A 22,924-nucleotide genomic window follows, 5' to 3' on the forward strand; every position below is an offset into this window, starting at 1 on the left:
GCCAGGTCCAGAGTTTGTCATGGGTCCCTGTACGGCCTCCCATTGCTGCTGTCTCCATCGCCACACTCTGCCATGTGCCACTTTCAGGTCTCCTCACACTGCTGGTGGGTTCCATTTTGTCATAGGGTGCTGGCAGATTACGGGCCTCCCATTGCTGCTGCCAGGCCCGTAATCTGCCATGGGCCCCCGTACCGACTCCTCATGCTGCTACCAGGCCCGTAATCTGTCATGGGCCCCTGTACCGCCTCCTCATGCTGCTGCCAGGTCCAGAGTGTGTCATGGGTCCCTGTACAGCCTCCCATTGCTGCTGTCTCCATCGCCACACTCTGCCATGTGCCACTTTCAGGTCTCCTCACACTGCTGGTGGGTTCCATTTTGTCATAGGGTGCTGTATGGCCTCCCATTGCTGCTGCCTCCACCGCCACACTGTGGCTCCATACTCTGGTTTTGGCCCCGTGACTGCCCAAATGAGTGAAGTGTGCGGTGATTCTAAGATCGACGGCACTCATCTGCATGTCATACTGACTGACAGTATTATTTCTCTTCCCCAGCAGACTCCAATTGCATTTAAATTAAAGGAACAGTGTTCTGCACTAATATAAAGGCTCTCTGAAGCCTAGAAACACCCTTTTTATAAGTTAAATTTGCAGCGAATATATTCGCCTCGAATCAAATGTATTCCTCGAATTTGCCGAATCAAATTTTTGAATACTTCGCTCATCTCTAATTGCCACCAAATATCTAACAGGGAGCCCTCAGCTGATTCACAGCACCAACATAGGCCTGACGTCTAGGGGAAGCACCTCTTTAACCGACCCGGTGTAGCATAACATCTTGTTAACAATTTATAGGAGGTTTCTTAAGTCCTAGTGCTGATGGAGCATTTGTGAGAAAAATTCAGGCTTTTCTCCATTGGCACTTATTGATCTGCCATCCTGGATGAGCTGGACTGCCTATGGAACCTCTGTAGGGTCCAGGTATCGCTTCATGCCATGTCCTCATATCAGTAGTGACACTGACCCTAGCCAAGTGCAAAACTAGTGGCAAACAGAAAAGATGCCAGTGGCCTCCACCTGCAACACCATTTCTGTTTTGGGGATCACCTCATTGTTGCCCATCTAGTGCACCTGTTGTTAATTTTATTATCACAAAAACAACTGAAACTGATTAGCAACCCTCTCAGCTACTTAACTGACCAGATCAATATCCCAGGAGTTTAAATTACTTGAGTTTATACTTTGATTAAAAAAGTTTTCCCTGTTTTGAGCAGTGTATATCATTATACACACACACACTATATTGCTGAAAGTATTGGAACACCCCTCCAAATAATTTGATTCAAATGGCCACAGGTGTATATAATCAAACACCTAGGCATACAGACTGCTTCTACAAACATTTGTGAATTATTATTATTCAGGATTTATATAGCACAGACAGTTTTCTTAGCAGTTTACAATATAAAGGGAGACAATACAGCAAGGATAGAGTTTAATACATTAGGGTTAGCAGGGCCCTGCTCCTTAGAGTGACCCATTCTTTCACAAATCTTTTAGACTGTAAGCTCTAAGGAGCTCAGTGAATTCAAATCAGGCGTGTTACCGTGATAAGTTGCCACCTGTGCAATAAGTCCATCTGTGACATTTCCTGGCTACTAAATATTCCACGCTCAACTGTTAGTGGGATTATAAGTGGAAGCAATGCAGGGGCGGACTGACCATTTGGAAACTCAGGCACTGCCCCAGGGCCCAAGGTCAGTAGGGGGCCCCATGAGATGCCCCTGGTACCTTTTTCATAGGCTTTTTTGAGTTTGGGCAAGGACACAGGGGCCCCGTGATCCCCTATTCCCCGGGGGGGGGGGGGGCAATGAGTTGTCAGTCCGCCCCTGAGCAACTGGGAACAACAGCAACTCAGCCACCAAGTGGTAGGCCACCTAAAATGACAGAGCTGGGTCAGCACATGCTGAAGCACACAGTGCGTAGAAGTCACCAACTGTCTGCACAGTCAATCGGTAAGGACCTCCAAACTTTTTGTGGCCTTCAGATTAGCACAACAACAGAGACGTCTCTGAGTTTGGAAGTTGCCAGGAGTACGGTACTTGCCTGATTGTTTTGTGTCAAGTTTAATGTTTGGTGGAGGGGGGATTATGGTGGGGGTTGTTTTTAAGGGGTTGGGCTTGGCCCCCTAGTCCCAGTGAAGGAAACTTTTAAGGCGTCGGCATACCAAGACATTTTGGACAATTTCATGCAGCTGCAGGCATCATCCTGGTATAACCATTCAAAGTCCAGTGATGTACCAGTACGTCTCTGGTCCAAGATTGTACAAATGTCTAAATAGTGGCACGTTTGAATAAATATTTTCCATGTGTAAGTGGTACCCCATATGGAAAAATTATGACACCAAGTCCCAAACTATCTTGCCACTGCTCTCCATTTAGTCTGGGCATTCGGGGGGCTCCACATGTTTTTTTCCCTCTTAAATCCAAAACTTATATGTATAGTATGCTGCCCTCTCACAGGTCTTCTACATCTTGAGCCCTTATCTGGCACGCTTGCTGGGGAGAAATTGTTTGAATGCAAGGCGGCCAGAAAAATTAATGAGGACTCATAAACGCAGATGTTTTGCTGGGGAGTATAGACATCTGCAAATTTTTGGTTAAGATGATTCACAAGTTATTTCTACTATAGGATGGCGTAGAAGCAGTTCAACATGTCCAGTAAAATAAATAAATACAAATAAAATTTTGTCATAAATGTAGGCCAAAATGTATTCTGCTCCATGTCTTTTCCAAAAAAAAATCCTAATACATGTAAAATAACTGGTTTATGGGAAAGTTATGGCGTTTACAAATGGCGGTATAGATACTGGAATTTTTTTGTTTTTGATTTAACAATAATGTTGGTGATCAGCGACATATAGCGGTACTGCGGTGGACATTCTAAAAATGGGGGGGGGGGGGGGACTGACTTGGTGTCACTGACCTCCCCAGTGACAACAATACAGTGATCAGTGCTAAACAAAACCCCACTGATACTGTACTAATGGCACTGGAAAGGAGGGGGTTAACATTTGGGGGCAATCAAAGGGTTAACTGTGTGCTGGATGATTTTTTTTTCTCTAGGTGGTGGGGAGGGGGGTGCTTCACTGTAAAGCACACTGCTCTAGATCGCTCTGCTCAGCCATCCAGTGAAGTGTGCCCAAGCTGACAGGGAGGAGGGATGTTGGTAAACAAAGCAGCCCTCCTCTCCGTCAGTGATCCTCGGCAATCAACATGCACTGGCAGGTAATCACCAGCCGGGACCAGGTGACTGACACCCGGGCTGCGATCAGCGGAGCGGGTAGGGCGGTCGCACGCCTCACACGCCCCCCACCCGGAAATGCAAAAAAAGTATATTTACATAATTTTGCGCACCTGTACCGCCATGTAGCAGTATATCAGTTATATGGCAGTGGGTATTAAGACTTGTCAAAAACTGTTGTTTTGTATTCAATTAAAGATGCTAATGAGCCTGCCTGCCCGCAAACCCCCATAATCACCGGCCCAGGGTTGTGTGGAAGAGTCCCTTGTCTCCCCCCCCCCCCCCCAAAGCTGATGGCTCATGGCCTGGTAAGATGCAGGGGAGGTCGCTCAATTCCCCTCACCCTCCCCCCTTTCCTGCCCATCCAGGCCTGTGCCCGGATCAAGGGTCCAGTCGGAATTTAGGAGGGACCCCACACGTTTTCCTCCCATTTGTGTTTTTTTTTTTTCATGGAGAGTATTCTCCCCTCTGTCTTTGGCTGTGTCAAGCAACACATTGCATAAGGAATACATGTGATACAGAGGAGCTGTGATGCAGATGAGAACTGACATATTTAGAGGGCATGAGCCTCCCAGGATTCTGGTGACAACCCAAAACTGGGCAAATTCCTTCACTTTCACTCTGCCTGATAACAGTAAACAGGAAAAAAGAGAAGGTGAACCTAATGGGGCACAGGGAGCAGGAAAAACTGTTTACCCTTTCTCCTCTTTATCCAAAACTGATTTTAATTTTGTACAATAGTTTGTCGATTGTTCCTATTATTCTATTCATTTCTTACAAAGGCCGAGTGTGCAGGGGGGGTGGGGGTGGGGGGGGGGTCTTGGTGTCTGTGAGCTTATGAAAATGCAACACTAGCTGAGGTACATCTGGGGATGGGGGGGGGGGGATATGCCAAAGCAATTTCCAGGTAAAGCTTTTGATGAATTCTTTATTTTCTCCAATCAGTTTATTCCTCGCAGTTATTACCTTTTGTCCCACCAGCCCCTCTGTACTAGATTGTAAGCTCCCTGGAGCAGGGCCTCCTAACCCTCTTGTATTGAATTGTATTGTTGCTGTATTGTCTCCATTTATATTTTTTATAGCACTGCACAAAGTGTTGCACTTTTATTTTGTAAATAATATTAATAATACGATTCCCTTCTTCTTGGTCTGAGTAAAAGAGGGACACCCCGATCCACCACATGGCAGATAATATTAGGATTTCCAGCAAAGGTCTCATTACTGAAATGATCTCTGGGGGAATCGAATGTTGATAGATTGCAACAATGTATCAAGCAGAGAAGAAAAGTGAAACATATTTAAAGTAACAAGAAAATCCTTCCCGTCTATGTGTGTAAAATATAGTGACACCTAATGGGAGTGTTGAGCATTGCAACCAATCATCCCATCCCCCCAATGTGCAGGTTAGTCCGTCCCGGATAGAGAGGAGCCGTGCTTTGTGGATAGAGAGGAGCGGTGCTCTTGGGGGGGGGGGGGGGTGGATGGCGGGGGGAGGAGCGTTGCATGACAGCTGACATATTCATCAAAGGGGTGAAGTCTCCCAGGTGATGTATTTAACTCTTTATGGTCATATTCTGGTGACAACTCAACATTTGGCAATATTCCTTTACTTTCCCTCTACCTGAGAACACTAAACAGGACAAAGACCGAAGATGGAGCGCAGAGAGCAGAAAAAACGCTGCAATCCTCTTCTTTTACGAAAAAGAAATTGTTTTTTGTCTGTTTTGTTTTTGCTTTGTGCGTTTATTTTTTTTTTTTTTTTGTGTACTTCACACAATTTGTACACTTTTATTTCTGTCCTCAATGCCACATGAAAACAAAACAAAACAGTCTTTTAGGTATGGGGGGGGGGGGTACATGTCTCCCTGTCACTTATAGGGCACTAGGCCATGGCTTATCTGGGGAGGGGATTGTATCCGGATTGGAATCATTGTAACAAGTGATTCCTGTCGGCGATACTTTGTTGTTTTCAGGTCCATCGTTTGGTGTATTCCCTTCTTGTCGGTGCAATTCTTTCTCCTTGGACTGAGGAGAAGGGAACACCCTGGAGGCTTTTACATGTTAGTACAAAGAAAAGAAGTGTCAGGGTCAGTAGACATGTGTTGGTCTTAGAGGAACCCCACCGCTCATTCCCCTCCAAATAGCCGACATTTCCTCTCCACATTCCCCACATGATAGACAAGAATGGGATTTGCAGCAAACTTCCTATTCCTGAAATGATCTCTCAGGAAATCCAAATGTGATGGATTGACTTCCATCACTGAAAGCATCAAATCCTATTGTAGATCCGAGGATTCCGAGCAAACCTCCCCCCTGAGCAGTCTATGGAGCTGTGGAGTGAAATGCGGCAATCAAGTCATTGGCAGGATTTGGCTCTCAATGTCCATTTGTGATGATCATCCAATAATGACCCCTAGGCCATGACACCTGACACCCTGTAATGGGCGGAGCCCTTTGTATGTCTCCCAATGTCTGCCATGACAGGACACAAGGATCTCCTGTGATCGGCCGATGTTTTTGTTCCCGGCTCCTTGTAGTCAGCTAGAGATGAGCCGAGTTGTGTATTAGAGGGAAATGTTTGGCGATCTCCCCTCTTCCCTCGTGTAATGTGAAGCGGATTGTAGTGGGGGATGGGAGCAGATTGTTTTGTGGGTAGAATGTGTCCCCCCCAAGCAGGTAGAAGGCAGAATGGGCCCCCCACTCCGGAGGATGGTTGTGTTTGCAGCCTCTGTGTTCAGCCTCGTGAGCAGCTCCTGACAGCTGGAAGTGACCCCCGATAAGTGACAGTCCAGGGAGCAGATCGGCTCCCCGGTGCACATCGGACATCGTTCTATTTCGGAATAAAATCGGTTTTATATCTACCGGGAAACACATGAAGGGAGAGAATATACTCCAACACTGGAATGACAGCCAGTGGGCGTGTCTGATGTGTAACCAATAGCAGGACAGAGTGGAGTTGTGTGTCAACCAATCGCAGTGTTAGAAGGTCTGTATATAAGGCGGAGCGCCGTGTGATTTGTAATGAACTATTGTGGAAACATTTCCTGAGTCATGACGGAGACTGAGAGCGCCCCAGCCGCCGCTCCTCCAGCGGAGGCCACCGCCAAGAAGCCGGCCAAGAAGGCGTCAGCCGGAGGAGGAGGAGCCAAGAAAGGCATCAAGAAGGCGTCCGGTCCCGCCGTGTCCGAGCTCCTCGTCCAAGCCGTGTCCGCTTCCAAGGAGCGCAGCGGGGTGTCCCTGGCCGCCCTGAAGAAGGTCCTGTCCGCCGGAGGATACGATGTGGACAAGAACAAGAGCCGCCTGAAGATCGCCCTCTTGGCGCTGGTGACTAAGGGGAGCCTCGTCCAGGTCAAAGGCCATGGGGCCTCCGGATCGTTCAAGATCAACAAGAAGCAGCCCGACGGCGCCAAGGCGAAGCCCAACAAACCGGCCGCCGCCAAGAAGAGCAACAAGAAGCCATCGGCTGCGGCCAAGCCCAAGAAACCGGCCGCCAAGTCCCCCAAGAAGAAGGCGGCCAGCAAAGCCCCCACCGCAGCCAAGAGCCCCAAGAAGAAGCCGGCCGCCAAGAGACCAGCAAAGGCTGCAGCCAAGAAGGTGACCAAGAGCCCCAAGAAGAGCAAAGCTGCAGCCAAGCCGAAAAAAGGCGCCAAGAGTCCCGCTAAGGCCAAGCCGGCGGCTAAGAAGGCGGCTAAGCCCAAGAAGGCCGCCCCGAAGAAGAAATAATGGGCGGCGACCTCCTTCATCTCCACCCCCCAAAGGCTCTTCTCAGTGCCCCCCACCTCCTCCCAACAGAGCTCTCCATACATACACCGACATCGCTGAGTTCTCCACATGTCATCTGTTCCAAATTTTAGAAGATTTGATAGAAATAAATCCAATTCCCAAACACTGCCCGAGAGATCTCGGGGGGACTAAACATTCATATTTCCTCTTCTAGTCGATCATTTTAGGATTTCATGCGGCCATTCTGAACATTCTAAGGAGAATCCTTCCAATGATTGGGAGACACATCATCCTCTAGACGGGTTAGAATGATCAGCAACAAGCTGTGTGAGCTCAGTTTCTGATTGAGTTTGAGGAAGTGGAGTGACATCCATGCCAATGTCACTTAGTAGGTTAGTAATGCGAGAGGAGACTGAAGGGGTGAGGTGAGGGGTAGAAAGATAGATTTTTGTGTCATCAGCATAGAGATGGTACCTAAAACCATGGGAGTTTATCAAGTGACCAAGGGAGGAGGTGTAGATGGAGAAGAGAAGGGGTTCAAGGACAGAACCTTGAGGGACCCCTACAGAAAGAGGAAGTGGAGAGGAGGAGCCAGAGTTATAGGTAATGCTAAAGGAGCGTTGCGATAGGAGAACCAGGAGAAATCAGAGTCCTTTGAGGAGGAGGGGATGGTCAACTGTATCAAAAGCCGCAGAGAGGTCAAGTAGTAAGAGAACGGAATAGTGGCCATTGGTTTTAGCAGTTAGTAGATTATTAGTGAGTTTTAGTTGGGCAGTTTCAGTGGAGTGAGCGAAAGCCAGACTAAAGGGTCAAGAAGGTTGTTGTCAGTCTACAATCGCCTGAGCTCCTTCCTCACTATTATTATTACCGTATTTGCCGGTGTATAAGAAGACTTTTTACCCCTTAAAAATCTTCTCAAAAGTCGGGGGTCGTCTTATACGCCGGTATACGGCATACTGACACTTTTTAGGGGGGCGGTGCCGCCGCCCTCCCCCTTCCCCTAACGGAAGGGACACTAAGTACAGGGGTGGGCAGGGGCTATTTCTTACCTGGTTCTGGTCCCACGACGATCCGGTCCAGGAAGCGCGGCTGCGCCTTCAGTTCGGCCACTGGATGTTCGCGCGGCTGCTCGGCTCCGCCTCCTCACCAGCAATTGGCCGCCAGAACTGTAGCTCAGGAAATGCACACAGGCAGCCAATCACCGGCGAGGGGGTGGAGCCGAGCGGCCCCGCGAAAATCGAGTGCAGGACCAGCAGGTAAGTGGTCAGTGTAGAGGTGCTGCTGCAACCACATATGCTGGCTGCAGCAGCACCATACGAGAACAGAGTCAGCAAGTGTCAGTGGGAAGAATAGTGCCCCATCATTGGTGTCACTGATACCAATGATGGGGCACTATTCCTCCCACTGATACCTATGATGGGGCACTATTCCTCCCCCCCACTGACACCAACGATGGGGCACTATTCCTCCCCCCACTGACATCAACGATGGGGCACTATTCCCCCCCCCACTGACACCAATGATGGGGCACTATTCCACCCCCCACTGACACCTATGATGGGGCACTATTCCACCCCCACTGACACCAATGATGGGGCACTATTCCACCCCCCACTGACACCAATGATGGGACACCATTCCTCCCACTGACACCAATGTTGGGACACTATTCCTCCCACTGACACCAATGATGGGGCACCATTCCCCCCACTGATACTAATGATGGGACACTATTCCTCCCACTGACACCAATGATGGGGCACTATTCCTCCCACTGATACCAATGATGGGACACTATTCCTGCCACTGATACCAATGATGGGGCACTATTCCCCCCACTGATACCAATGATGGGGCACTATTCCTCCCACTGGTGTGCATTGGAAGAGGGGTAGTCTTATACGGCGAGTATAGCCCAAACACTACATTTTAGCAGGAAAAGTAGGGGGGTCGTCTTATACGCCGGCAAATACGGTATTATACAGTATTTATAAAGCACCAATAGTTTGCTCAGCGCTGTACATTACAAAGGGGGACAGAACATGTGACAGAACAATACCAACACAATGCAAAACATGAGGGGATCGAGGGCCCTGCTCTTTCAAGCTTACAATCTAGGAGGGAGGGGATAGTGGTACAGGAGGAGATTGCTGTGGGGGATGGAGTGGTAGGAAGAGTGGAGGAGGTTGGCAGGTTAGCAGGGGGTGGGGTAGGCTTCCCTGAAGAGATGGGTTTTCAGGGTGCGCCTAAAGGAGAGGAGAGTAGGTGATAATCTGATGGGTTGGGGCAGGAAGTTCCAGAGGATGGGTGACACCCTGGAGAAGTCCTGGAGGAGACCAGGGAACTAGAGAGAAGGAGGTCTTGTGAGGAGCGGAGTGTGCGTGCTGGGTGGTACTTGGATATTAGGTCAGTGATGTAGTTCGGGGCAGTATGGTGGACAGCTGTGTACGTCAGTGTTAGGATTTTGAATTTGATCCGTTGCGCAATCGGAAGCCAGTGGAGGGATTGGCAGAGGGGGGTGGCAGAGATGGAGCTGTTGGAAAGGTGAATGAGTCTGGCAGCCTTATTCAGGATGGACTGAAGCGGGGATAGCCAGCGGCGAGGCAGGCCAGTGAGGAGGGAGTTGCAGTAGTCAAGTCGTGATATGATGAGGGAGTGGATGAGCTGTTTAGTGGTTTCTGGGGTTAGGAACGTGCATATTTTGGTGATGTTGCGGAGGTGGAGTCTGCATGAGTTTGTTAAAGATTGGACTTGGGGCTGGAAGGATAGGTTGGAGTCCAGAATGACACCCAGTACTCTGGCCTGCGAGGCGGGTTTGATGTGACAGAGAAGTCAATGGGGGGTGGTGTGCAGGCTGGGGGGGAAGACAAGAATCTCGGTTTTGGAGAGGTTCAGTTTAAGGAAGTGGAGCGACATCCAGTCTGATATGTCGCTCAGCAGGTGTGTGATTCGGGCGGAGACCGAGGGGGTGAGGTGGGGGGTTGAGAGATAGATTTGTGTGTCGTCGGCATAGAGGTGGTAGTTGAAGCCGTGACAGTGTATGAGTTGGCCAAGGGAGGAGGTGTAGATGGAGAAGAGAAGGGGCCCGAGGACAGAGCCTTGAGGGGGAGGTGGTAGCATTGTAGGTAATGCTGAAAGAGCGTTGTGACAGGTAGGATGAGAGCCAGGAGAGAGCAGAATCTCTGAGGCCGAGGGAGTGTAGTTTTTTGAGGAGGAGGGGGTGGTCTACTGTGTCGAAGGCCACAGAGAGGTCAAGAAGTAGGAGCACTAAATAATGGACATTAGCTTTGGCGGTTAGCAGGTCGTTGGAGAGTTTGAGTACGGCAGTTTCGGTGGAGTGTAGGGGACGGAAGCCGGATTGTAGGGGATTGAGGAGGTCGTTTAGGTGAGAGCTTAGGCGGGTGTAGACTCAGCACTCGAGGAGTTTAGATGTAAATGGGAGCAGGGAGATGGGTCTGAGGTTGTTCGGGACATTGGGGTCCACTAAGCGTTCTATGAGTTTAGAGGGAAATGGGTCTTAAGTTCAGGTTTGTGAGGTCCAGGGAAGGCTTTTTAAGCATGGGAGTAAGGATGTGCCCATGCTTCAGAGGGATGGGGAAGGCACCGTTAGAGAGGGAGAGATTGAAGATGTGAGGGAACATAGGATGGAAGAAGAGGGTGATCGTAGTAGTTGTGAGGGGACAGGATCCAGGGGGCAGGTAGTGAGACGGACTGAGAAAACTTTAGTGACCTACGGTAGTAGCAACGTCAAAAGTGGAAAGTGTTGAGGGAGGTTTAGTATAAGGTATGTTAAGGGGGATGGATGTCTGTGTAGTGGAGACGCCCCTACAAATTGCATCAATCTTGTTTTTGAAATGATTTGCAATCTCGTAAGCAGTGAGTAAGGTACTGGGTAGAGAAAGTAGAGTTAAAAGTAGAGAAGAGACGAGGACTGGATGACAAGGTATTAATAAAAGTGACAAAGTAGGCTTGTTTGGCAGCATGGAGGGAGGCATTGTATGTTAGGAAAGCAGATTTATATCCGGTGAATGCTTGCTGAGATTTGGTTTTATGACACAATCGCTCCAGTGCACAACTATGTCGCTTCAGATTTCTGGTGTCAGTCTGCTCGGTTGTAATGGTGCAGCCTGATGCTTCATGTTGTTAGGGGAGCAAGTGAGTCTAGTGTGGATGAAAGCAAACTGTTGTGTAAAGCAGTGGCCAGGTCACGGCTGGACAGGGGAGAGATTCTGTCATAGAGTCGGTCAGTTGCAGAGTGGAAAAGAGAAGGGGTAAAGTTGTGAAGGTTTCTGCAGGTAATTGCTGTTCAGAGGGATAGGTGTTTGAAGATGAGGACACTGAAGGTGATGAGAGAGAGGAAAGGGGGTGTTTGTGAGGTTGTAGGGAGTGCAAAGATGGGAGAAAACAAGGTCTGTAATCCCATCAGAGTGAGTGGAGGACCGTGTCCATTGTATTAAGGTAAAAGATGAGGTTGGGTTGAAGAGTTGGGATGCAGCCGGGTTGTTCACATTAATGGGGATGGTACAATCTCCAAGAATGATAGTGAGTATTTCAGAGAAGAGAAAGTAGGGTAGCCAGGCAGAGAAGTCATCAAGAAAGCAGGAAACCGGTCCAGATCGTCGGTAGATCATTGCAATCCTCAGAGAAATAGGAGAAAACAGCTGAAAGCAGAGAGTCTCAAAAGAGAAGCATAGAGGGAGGATTAGGGAGGACTTGAAAGGTGCTCAGTGGGGATTGAAGCAAATTAACTCCACTATCTTTCCTACCACTGGGTCTGGGTGAGTGAGCCCAGAGAAGGCCTCCATAGGAAAGTGCTGCTGGAGAATCAGAATCTGTTGCTTGAAGTCAGGTTTCTGCAATTGTTTGGAGGTTAAGGGAGTGGGAGACACAAAGGTCATGGACAGAGGTGAGCTTATTACAGACAGAGCGGGCATTCCAGAGTGCACATGGAAAAAGGGAGGGTGGTTTCTAGGAGCATGGGGATTGAGATTAAATGGAGTGGATTGCAGCTATTTCTGGAGGAAGGAGGGTGCCTGGTGTGGGGGTGAGATACTAGAGGACCAGGATTTGGGGACGTATCCCCAGAGGTTAGGAGAAGCAGGGTGAGGAAAGTAAATTGGGAGCTGGATGTATATCAGTGCACATGCCTTCCTGTCCTGGTGTTTGGGTCAGCTGGTGAGTAAAGTAAAGCAGGAGATGAGAGCAGTACTAGGGAGATGGTAGAAGGGAGGGTGAGATGTATAAATCGAGGTGGAGAAGAGGGATAAAGGAAGGAGATTTTGAGAGCAAAGGATAGTAATATGAGTAGAGGTGGCATATTAAACAGGTACATGGAGTGGGAATCAGACTTGTAGACGTTTCTCAGGGTGTCTGTTTGCAGCCCATCCAGCGTGCAGTAGAGTTCTTCCTGCTGCGTTCAACTGAAAATGCCCTCACAGGACAGAGCCATCTGTGACTTCCCCCATAAACTGGTCTATATTTATAGGGAGATGATCAAATGTGCAACTCTACTCCGCCCCAATTAGGAATTGATAAGGATCATAGTAATTTTTTTGGGAGATTATATAATCCAGACCAGACAGGCCAAAGTCAAACGATGGATTGATTCTCTGATCACAGAAAAGGCAAAAATAGGTGAGAATCAATCACCACAAATAGATATAGACTAATTATCCTGAGATTTGCAGGAAGTCAATGCATTGCAGGGAGACAGCTTAAGGTGGAGATGAGACAGCAGCATTTACCCCAATTTACTAGCTGCTGGCAAAAGAACCACCCATGACGTCATTGATAAGGACATGGGGCCCCTGCACAGCATCCTTGCCTGCTCGTCAGCAGTGAGGTCACATTAGCCGAGACAGAAACCCGGCAAGTGAAGGAGAACAGAAAATATTTGCTTTGGAAGGAAAAAAAAATCCCCCCCCATCGGGCGCCCCCCATGTACAGACGGCGCTGCGTTGTGTAAACCGGTTTGGTTCCTTACATGTTGTAATGGGCGCCTCCAGATTGCGTTGAATTGTAAAAGGCGCCATGAGGGGGAAAGGCGGAGAAGTCCCGGTACAGAGCTCTGTGTGGGGGGAGGTTGTGGCTCTGAGAAGAGCCGTTGGTTGTGTGGAATGTCTGTTGCGGGGGGTCTAGGCCCTCTCTCCGCGGATGCGGCGTGCCAGCTGGATGTCTTTGGGCATGATGGTGACCCTCTTGGCGTGGATGGCGCAGAGGTTGGTGTCCTCGAAGAGTCCGACGAGATACGCCTCTGCGGCCTCCTGCAGAGCCATGACGGCGGAGCTCTGGAAGCGCAGGTCGGTCTTGAAGTCCTGGGCGATCTCTCGGACGAGGCGCTGGAAGGGCAGCTTGCGGATGAGCAGCTCGGTGGATTTCTGGTAGCGGCGGATCTCTCGGAGAGCCACGGTGCCGGGCCTGTAGCGGTGAGGCTTCTTCACTCCGCCGGTGGCCGGGGCGCTCTTGCGGGCGGCTTTGGTGGCCAGCTGCTTGCGGGGAGCTTTCCCTCCGGTGGACTTGCGGGCGGTCTGCTTGGTACGAGCCATCTCTACTCCTCTCTTGCCGGGAACTGCGAATGTAATGCGCCTCCGCTCTGCACAGCTATTTATACACATCCCTGCCCTCTGATTGGACAATGAACACACGCCTCTGATTGGTTTACTTAAAAAGCTGCAGTTTTTACAATCTCCGCCCAGACAGGCACAATATCTTTGTTAGATCGGCCATGGTTCTCTGGGATCTCCTCACCACCAAATGAGGAAACATCGATAAGAATTATGTGTCTAATGAAAGATTACAATTCCTTATTGATGAAAGAATTAGAAGCTCCGAGAGTGGACTATTCTGTCCATAATTCAGTAAATTACATGAAGGAGGGGGAGGGGATAAAACGGGACAATGCTGTCACGTGTTTGTAATGACAATTCTAAACGGTAGAAACAATAGAAAGGCTTTCAGGGTGAGATTCTGGGGAAATGATTATCTACAATCTTTATCATCCACTTTCTGATGATCAGATCATTTCTTCCCAAAAAGATACAAAAATATTTATTTTATCTGAAAGAAAAGTATAACTGTCATTGCTTCATCTGTAATTACATTCTAATCTCCCGCCGGAATTCTATGTGACGTCACAGACAATCCGCCCTCTTACCGCCAAATCCGATACGGAGAACAAAGGAGATCATCAGATGAGACATTTATCGGCGAACAATCACCAACACTTTCATTCCAAGCAGATTTATCGATTAATCAGGAATGTCTGATGATTACTGAATCGCGTGAAACATTTCTATAAAACATTATATATTTCACCCTCAGATCTGTATACGATCATGTCACAATGACCGATGTGTGCTTCTCTCTCTTTTAGCCATGTAGCAGTCACTGACCCCCCCCCCCCCATATATCACATTCAGAATATTGATAATACGAAATGTGAAATGACTGGCAGAAATAAGAAGTGATCATGACACCGCCAGATAAATATGTACAATGAATCGGTAGAGAAAATCTGACATGTCTGAAGAACCAAATCGGTTTCCTCTTTGTACCTAGAAATCAGCAACATGTTTACAGAATAATACACCTATCATTGCAACAATTCTGTGTTGCTATTCTGTCTCAGTGTTACAATACACATAACATTCGATTTTTAGACCGATAATTTCTTTGTGAGGGGCGAACATTCAACATCAGCCGGGGAGCAAATACTTATTCCCTTCACTGTATCCTCTGTCCCGCTCTGCATCCAGAACCACCAGATTCTAGCAAAGATTCTGCCTTGTTCTTGGCATTGAATGGGACATTGTGAATACCTCGTGTTCTACAAAGACTCCATTGTGCCATGCATCGGTCCAGTTGGGGGCTTTTTGTTCCTTTTTGCCCACCTTATCATAACCGGTTGGGTTATGTCTTTCTAAACCTTTTGATGAAATCTCCCACCATCCCTTCCAAATAGAAATATGAATATAAGGATCAACATCAAATGGAAACCTTTATAGGGCTCTTAAAATCCCAACCTTCCTGCTGGACTGAATCTCTTTCTCTGTTAGACGTCTAGCCTTTCCATTAACAAAGGAGTCTCTTTATTTAAATGCTTGAGACTATCGCACATCATATATATTTTTTTTACTCAGTTGTCATGATTTTTCCAATATTTTACATAATATGTTTATTTCCTGTGTCAGCCCTATCTAGTGGCCACGATGTGGTATTTTCTTGATAGATGTAATTCGGGAAAATTCTGCTTTATGGCCACTAGATGGAGCTGATGATCAAAGGAGATAAATGCATTAGACCAACATGTGTTTATTTATGACAGCTGAACAAATGTCTGAGACATTCTCACAGCACATTTACTATAAGTAGGCTCATAGGCTGTGTGTCTCAAGCATTCCCTCAGCTGTCATGAATTATCCCGCATTTTGCTTTCCACCAGTGTATTAAGGTTTGAAAATGAGCCCAAAAAAGGAGTTTGTTTTGAGATGTTTGGGTTTTTGCCCACAAATGGAGGAATGTGCATTCCGTCAAGGCTCCTCCTGGGGAAGATGTTGCTGTTGAGGTAGAGTATGTGGGTGTGGACTCTGGAAGCTCATGTCCGGGCCGGTCACCTTTGATAAGACAACAATCATTTTTGGAACAACAATTCTCAACAAATTACAATTGTATCCATGATGTCATATATAGACCCCAGATGGTTTAGTCAGATCAGGGAAAGCTGCATCCCAACATATGCTTTGGAAACTAACACAATTGGCAGATGTGTTGATATCGTTCAACTTAATCCAGAACTCCAGGTTCCTTTTCCCCGTTAAGTGATACTAAACCCCCCACTGTTCAATTTGCGTTATTCCTTCTCTTCCTGCATATGGATGGCGGCAACTCCAACGCTTTTGGGATACAGAGTACAAATAAATATCAATAAACGGTTTTAAGATTGAGTCATAACAGCTTTGCATTATTGTGATCACATGATCACCGGGTCCTGATTACCGGGATCGCACAGCGTCCCCTTGTGTTGGTACAGTCACATCGGCATACCGGTACTTTGCTGTACAAGACAGACGGGAGGACGAGAAGTGCTTAAAGGAGTGAAAATAACAAAGCAAACTAAAAAAAGTTATAATTTTTAATACAATAATTTATAAAAAAAGAAAAAAATAATCATGAAGATAATTAAATGGGGAAAGATAAAAAGGAGTTAACTAGGACCGATTACAGTAAATTAAGAGTTAATGAGTTAAACAGAGGAACAGTTCATTAAAAATTACATATTTGACAGGTTGCTGTTAACTGACTCCAACTGCATATTGAAGTTCATCCCTTTGACCTGTAGATGAATAAACAGAAAGATACAAAATTAAACAATGTTTATTTTTATCTGTTTTAGGGCTGAGCAATGCTGATTATAAACATCGTTAGGCAGTTTTTTTTTTTTTTTTTTTTTTTGAGCTGAAGGATTAACGTTTTGGGCGGAAGAAAACTAATAGAATGATTTATCAAAAATCTTCCTGATCAGATAATTTCCTCCCAAACTATTTGGGTGTTTTATATGAATGAAAAACCTATAACTGTCATTGCTTAATAAATTCCAATTTCCCACCGGAGTTCTATGGAACGTTAGACAATCCGCCCTCTACCTCCAAATCCGATAAGGAAAATCGATCGATTAATCATTCCAGGCTCTGCAATTAGACAAATCATAAGAGCATTGCAAATGTACACAAAATGCGACAAGATGGAGTTCTCAGTTTATTGATTTTGTTGAACTTCCTGCACTATGAATAAAAATCGCCGAATACATGTTTTTTTCCTCGCAAGAAAAGCAATACTGGATGATGGAGACAACGCCTTTCATTCAAAGCAGATTTATCGATTAGTCAGCAATATCCACTAATAGATCCTGATGATTACTGAATCACGTAAAACATTTCTATAAGAAATTGTACATTTCTAGATCAGATCTGTGAGAATTATATATTGTAGACTCGCATCTATTACAGATATAACACTGCCAGATACATATGTACAATAAATCGAGAAAACATGACATGTCTGAAGAACCAAATCGGTTTCCTCTTTGTAACAAAGCTTCTAAATAAGTGATATTCGGTTAGCGGGTTACATCACCCCCCCCTTACTGGAATGAGCGGCAATCCTACCCCAAGGAGCAGATAGAACCCTGGAAAATATCAATCAATAGCCCTTTGTATGAGAAGGTGGGCGGCCCTGAGAAGGGCCTTTGTGACGATGAAGGGAGGGGCGGTTATGAGGATTTATCCTCCGAATCCGTAGAGAGTGCGTCCCTGCCGTTTGAGAGCATAGACGACATCCATGGCGGTGACGGTCTTCCTCTTGGCGTGCTCGGTGTAGGTGACGGCATCGCGGATGACATTCTCCAGGAAGACTTTCAGCACTCCGCGGGTCTCCTCATAGATGAGGCCGGAGATGCGCTTGACTCCCCCTCTGCGGGCCAAACGTCGGATGGCGGGTTTGGTGATGCCCTGGATGTTGTCCCGGAGCACCTTTCTGTGGCGCTTGGCGCCGCCTTTCCCCAGACCCTTCCCTCCTTTACCGCGACCAGACATGACGACTCTTCTCTGCTGCAAACACCGACTGAGCTCTGGGCTGGGCCCGCCTTCCTTTTATACAGCCTGAGCGGACCTGATGGGAACCTTCCTGGGAAGAGGCGGAGTCATGCCCATTCATTACATAGAATAGAATTGTATTCATTTGGAAGCTTTCTCCACGTTCCGCCCTTTTCAGATCCCTTAATGACGATAGAAATCCATCTCCAGGAGAGAAATCTCTTCATTCTTCTCAATGGTTTTCTATTTCTTCCTCGGAGATTACACAGAAACATTCATCTTTCACATTTCAGAACACAAACCATCATCACCGGTTACTATTGTTAGCAGCAATTTAATTTTGATAAATATGACTTGGGAAATAAACAACACAAACATTTATACCGATGCCCCACGTTCCTGGTTATAATTCCGAGCGGACCTGAAGGGAGACTGATGGAAAGGGGCGGAGTCACAGCCATTCATTCCTCTGCAGATAATTTCATTGATTTAGACCCTTGTAAACATTTGGATGATTTTTAGTTTCTGATTTGGAGGAGGAAACCGATTTGGTTCCTCAGACATGTCATATGTTCTCTCTGGATACATTGTCCGGATTTCTCCGGCAGTCTCCTTATTTCTACCAGTCATTTCACATTTGTTTTTATTAATATTCTGGATGTGATATGGGGGGAGGGGGATCTGTAACTGCTACATGTCTGAAGGAGGGACACAAATATCGGTCAGTGACATGATCGTATACAGATCTGATCATGGAATCTACAATACTTGTATTCACAATGTGTTACATGATTCGGTAAATATAGAAATCCATCTCCAGACTCATCAATACATCTACTTGGGGTGAAAGCGATGATAATACTTCTCGGATAAATGTCTCATCTGATGATCTCCTTTGTTCTCCGGCTCGGATTTGGCGGTATAATCGGGCGGGATATTTGTAACGATCAACACAATAACGGCGGTCAAACTTTGATGACAGAAATTTAAAATATGAGCCAATCACAGCTGTGGGCGGTTCCTTCATCAGCCAGTAATGTTCTCTTTACGAGGAATCCCTAGAAATGTATCCGGAATTTGTATTCTGGGAGGGAAAGAAAACATTGCAATGGACTTGATGTTCCGGAACTCGCAGAGCCTGGAATGAATGGAAGGATTGATCGATCTTCCCGGATAAAACGGTCAATGGATGCATATTGTCTGTAACGGTCCATAGAATTCCGGCGGGAAAGCTGAAGTAGAAAGTGGAGCCAACGGACAGTTCTGGGCGATTCCTTCAAATAAAACGTTTCTCTACTCGGGAGTTTGAAGAGATCTGTTCCCTCAGTCGGGAGGATCGTTGTTCGGTATATATCGAATATATAGACTTGATTGATCTCTCCTCTAAGAAAACAATCAACAAACGAAAAACTCCATTTTGTCGGGTTTTGTATTATGAGGAATTGGAGTGAAAATAAAACATTTCATATTTGGAGATTTGAATGAAGCAATTAGAAAGTTGATCCAATGACAGTTATAGACGTTTCCTTCAGACAGTAAAACATCTTTTTTTTCTACGTGGAGTGTGAAGGAGGCGATGAGATCTGTTCCCTCAGTCGGGAGGATCGTTGTTCGGTATATATTGAACGATCTCTGATCTTCAGGAGAAACTCATCACAACTAAAGGAAGGCGGATAAGATCAGTCCCTGGAATAAGATGTCATTTCCCCAGAGTCTCACACTGAAAGCATTTTCTATTACTCTTTATTATTATAAAATTCGTTTATAACGTGATTTAATATAATCAGTTACTTTACATCTTGTGACAATGTAAGCAAATGATCTACTTCTCCCCGAATCTCCATCCCATAGAAGCGGGAGATAGAGAGGAGTGTGGGATTGGTGTCCATAGAAGCCGTATGTCCGCCCTTTGTATGGAGATGTGGGGGGCTCTGAGAAGAGCCGTTGTGTTGGCGGATAGAAGGGAATCCTGTGGGGGGATTACTTGCTCTTGGCGGCCTTGTGGCTCTCGGTCTTCTTGGGCAGCAGCACGGCCTGGATGTTGGGCAGGACTCCTCCCTGGGCGATGGTGACGCCGCCCAGCAGCTTGTTGAGCTCCTCGTCGTTGCGGACAGCCAGCTGGAGGTGTCGGGGGATGATGCGGGTCTTCTTGTTGTCTCGGGCGGCGTTGCCGGCCAGCTCCAGGATCTCAGCCGTCAGATACTCCAGGACGGCGGCCAGATAGACGGGAGCACCGGCCCCGACCCGCTGGGCATAGTTGCCCTTACGGAGAATACGGTGAACACGACCGACGGGGAACTGCAGACCAGCCCGGGACGATCGGGTCTTGGCCTTAGCCCGAGCCTTGCCTCCTTGTTTGCCGCGACCAGACATGATTGGATGACTGACGAATCACACACAGATAGGCCCCAGCAGCCGCTTCCTCTCCTTTATACACTCCATGCTCTGACGTCACACGCTGCGATTGGTTGCTTTTGAATTCAGCCAATAGAGGTAAGACTCGTTTCCCTTCCAATCTGTACTAGAGAAAAGAAAGCATGACGTCACATTCCATCACATGACTTATTCCTCCAATAGAAGAGTGAGGAGGGATGAGACTCATTTGCATAGGCCGCCTATAAAAGTAGCACATGAGGGCGGCTCCAGCACATTTTCTCCTCAGCCAGCCAAGCAGTGGTGAACTGTTATCATGCCTGAACCAGCCAAGTCTGCGCCGGCGCCCAAGAAGGGCTCCAAGAAAGCCGTGACTAAGAGCCAGAAGAAGGACGGCAAGAAGCGGAGGAAGACTAGGAAGGAGAGTTATGCCATCTACGTGTACAAGGTGCTCAAGCAGGTCCACCCCGACACCGGCATCTCGTCCAAGGCCATGAGCATCATGAACTCCTTCGTCAATGACATCTTCGAGCGCATCGCCGGCGAAGCTTCCCGCCTGGCTCATTACAACAAGCGCTCCACCATCACCTCCCGGGAGATCCAGACCGCCGTCCGCCTCCTCCTGCCCGGAGAGCTGGCCAAGCACGCCGTCTCCGAGGGCACCAAGGCCGTCACCAAGTACACCAGCGCCAAGTAATCCCCCGCCCCCCGGGGCCCCATCACCCCAACAAGGACACAAAGGCTCTTCTAAGAGCCGCCCACCATTCCAATCACTGAGCTGTCATCACATTGTATTGCCGCTAGAGGTCCCCCACACGTCACACTTACACGGGGTTTCTAGATTTCTTCTCGCTATCAGAATACCAGCCAGTCTTCTAGATCCCATTTATTGTGGAATTCCTGATTGTTCCATTTGGAGGATCTCATTTGTACAGAATATTGTCTTTTAGTGGATCCGAAAACAACCCGCATTGTAGATCTTCCCCGATCCCCGGACAGAAGGCAGAGATTTGTCCCCATTAGCTATCAGCGTTCCGTTCTTTCACAAATGTTCGTGAAGCGGTCTGCATGCCTCGGGGCTTGATGGGAACACCGGAACCCAATGATATGGAGGGCCGGCCCAATAATACTGGTAATATAGTGTGTATCTATATGTATCTATACTTTCCATTAGCGCATTAGGTGAATTTCAGGTGCATCAGATTAATACACAGAATGGAAAGTGGAGGTTATAAATTGTAATACGGATATCATTAATATGGGGGGGGGGGGGGGGGGGGATACATTGGGACGATTAACCCCCCCCCCCCCTTTACTTTGTCATCTAATTTACTGAATTATGGACCGAAATAGTCCTCTCTCGGGGTTTACAATTCTTACATTGATAAGAAGTTATAATTTTTATTTATAAACATCTCTCATATCAATGTTTTCCCATCTGGCAGTAAGGAGCTCCCAGAGAGATCGGGATATTCTACTAACAAAGAACCTGCAGATCTTGGCGGGAAATAAAAAAAAAAACATTCTTAAAATATAAGACACAAAATGTTTGTTACAAATAAACTCGTAAATGTGAAATGAATGGGATGAATTGCTGCAGACTAGATGTCCGCCTCCTCACATCCTCAGCGATAGATTGTCATTGTGCCATCAAAGTCCACACTGTCATCGCCGGGATCGGATTGTCCTTGGAAGTGGGATTCGGAGAGAAAAGGCAGAAATCACATTGTATCTCCTCCCAGATCCGCACACAAGTCATGTCTCTTGTCATCTCGCTCTTCTATAGACAATACATTGCAGCCCTTCTGACTGTCCCTGTTAGTCCACAATTGTGCTGGATGGACCGAGATGGGCGACAAACGTTCTGCTTCTTAGTCCCGAACAGAGGAATCATCGGATCCGTGAGATCGGAGGAGGATCTTCTGTCATCCCATTCACTGTATTATGGAGGAATCCAGTCCGATGTCAGTGGATGTAATTGTTACATTGTACAGGGAGTCTCTGATCTCTGATTATTAGCAGATCTCTGATTAATCTTCTCTTCTTTGGTAGTAAGGAGAGCTCCGAGCATTGTATAATGTGGAGGACCTCCCCTCCCCCACCCCTGACACAGCGGGCTTCTCTACCTACAGAGATAACGTGCAGATCCTGGCGGGCATTTTGAAAATCCCGCTCTTTTTAAGTAACCCAATCATTAGAAGGGGCGTGACGTAGTTCTCCAATCAGAGGGCAGGGATGTGTATAAATAGCTGTGCAGAGCGGAGGCGCATTACATTCGCAGTTCCCGGCAAGAGAGGAGTAGAGATGGCTCGTACCAAGCAGACCGCCCGTAAGTCCACCGGAGGGAAAGCTCCCCGCAAGCAGCTGGCCACCAAAGCCGCCCGCAAGAGCGCCCCGGCCACCGGCGGAGTGAAGAAGCCTCACCGCTACAGGCCCGGCACCGTGGCTCTCCGAGAGATCCGCCGCTACCAGAAATCCACCGAGCTGCTCATCCGCAAGCTGCCCTTCCAGCGCCTCGTCCGAGAGATCGCCCAGGACTTCAAGACCGACCTGCGCTTCCAGAGCTCCGCCGTCATGGCTCTGCAGGAGGCCGCAGAGGCTTATCTCGTCGGACTCTTCGAGGACACCAACCTCTGCGCCATCCACGCCAAGAGGGTCACCATCATGCCCAAAGACATCCAGCTGGCACGCCGCATCCGCGGAGAGAGGGCCTAGACCCCCCGCAACAGACATTCCACACAACCCGCCAACCAACGGCTCTTCTCAGAGCCACAACCTCCCCCCACACAGAGCTCTGTACCGGGACTTCTCCGCCTTTCCCCCTCATGGCGCCTTTTACATTTCAGCGCAATCTGGAGGCGCCCATTACAACATGTAAGGAACCAAACCGGTTTACACAACGCAGCGCCGTCTGTACATGGGGGGCGCCCGATGGGGGAG

General features: G+C 47.7%; 6 protein-coding genes across 6 annotated transcripts; 3 read left to right on the forward strand and 3 right to left on the reverse strand.

Moving 5' to 3' along the window:
- Positions 1-6,350: 6,350 nt before the first annotated feature.
- Positions 6,351-7,185, forward strand: LOC149442317 (histone H1.01-like). Its single transcript, XM_089656263.1, has one exon. It carries the CDS (start codon positions 6,351-6,353, stop codon positions 7,020-7,022), a length of 672 nt encoding a protein of 223 aa, XP_089512389.1. The 3' UTR covers positions 7,023-7,185.
- Positions 7,186-13,156: 5,971 nt separating this feature from the next.
- LOC149442318 (histone H3) lies at positions 13,157-13,567 on the reverse strand. The gene has a single exon (XM_089656293.1). It carries the CDS (start codon positions 13,565-13,567, stop codon positions 13,157-13,159), a length of 411 nt encoding a protein of 136 aa, XP_089512419.1.
- Positions 13,568-17,299: 3,732 nt separating this feature from the next.
- LOC149442319 (histone H4) lies at positions 17,300-17,611 on the reverse strand. Its single transcript, XM_089656294.1, has one exon. It carries the CDS (start codon positions 17,609-17,611, stop codon positions 17,300-17,302), a length of 312 nt encoding a protein of 103 aa, XP_089512420.1.
- A 1,922-nt stretch (positions 17,612-19,533) lies between these two features.
- On the reverse strand, positions 19,534-20,007 carry LOC149442320 (histone H2A type 2-B-like). The gene has a single exon (XM_089656264.1). The coding sequence runs from the start codon at positions 19,982-19,984 to the stop codon at positions 19,592-19,594; it is 393 nt and encodes a 130-aa protein (XP_089512390.1). The 5' UTR covers positions 19,985-20,007; the 3' UTR covers positions 19,534-19,591.
- A 268-nt stretch (positions 20,008-20,275) lies between these two features.
- On the forward strand, positions 20,276-20,681 carry LOC149442321 (histone H2B 1.1-like). The gene has a single exon (XM_089656265.1). It carries the CDS (start codon positions 20,301-20,303, stop codon positions 20,679-20,681), a length of 381 nt encoding a protein of 126 aa, XP_089512391.1. The 5' UTR covers positions 20,276-20,300.
- A 1,607-nt stretch (positions 20,682-22,288) lies between these two features.
- LOC149442322 (histone H3) lies at positions 22,289-22,699 on the forward strand. The gene has a single exon (XM_089656295.1). The coding sequence runs from the start codon at positions 22,289-22,291 to the stop codon at positions 22,697-22,699; it is 411 nt and encodes a 136-aa protein (XP_089512421.1).
- Positions 22,700-22,924: the final 225 nt, after the last annotated feature.

The sequence above is a fragment of the Staurois parvus genome, unplaced genomic scaffold (assembly GCF_062004578.1).
Source record: "Staurois parvus isolate SC_StPar_1 unplaced genomic scaffold, SC_StPar_1.0 ptg000897l, whole genome shotgun sequence".
NCBI classification, from domain to species: domain Eukaryota; kingdom Metazoa; phylum Chordata; class Amphibia; order Anura; family Ranidae; genus Staurois; species Staurois parvus.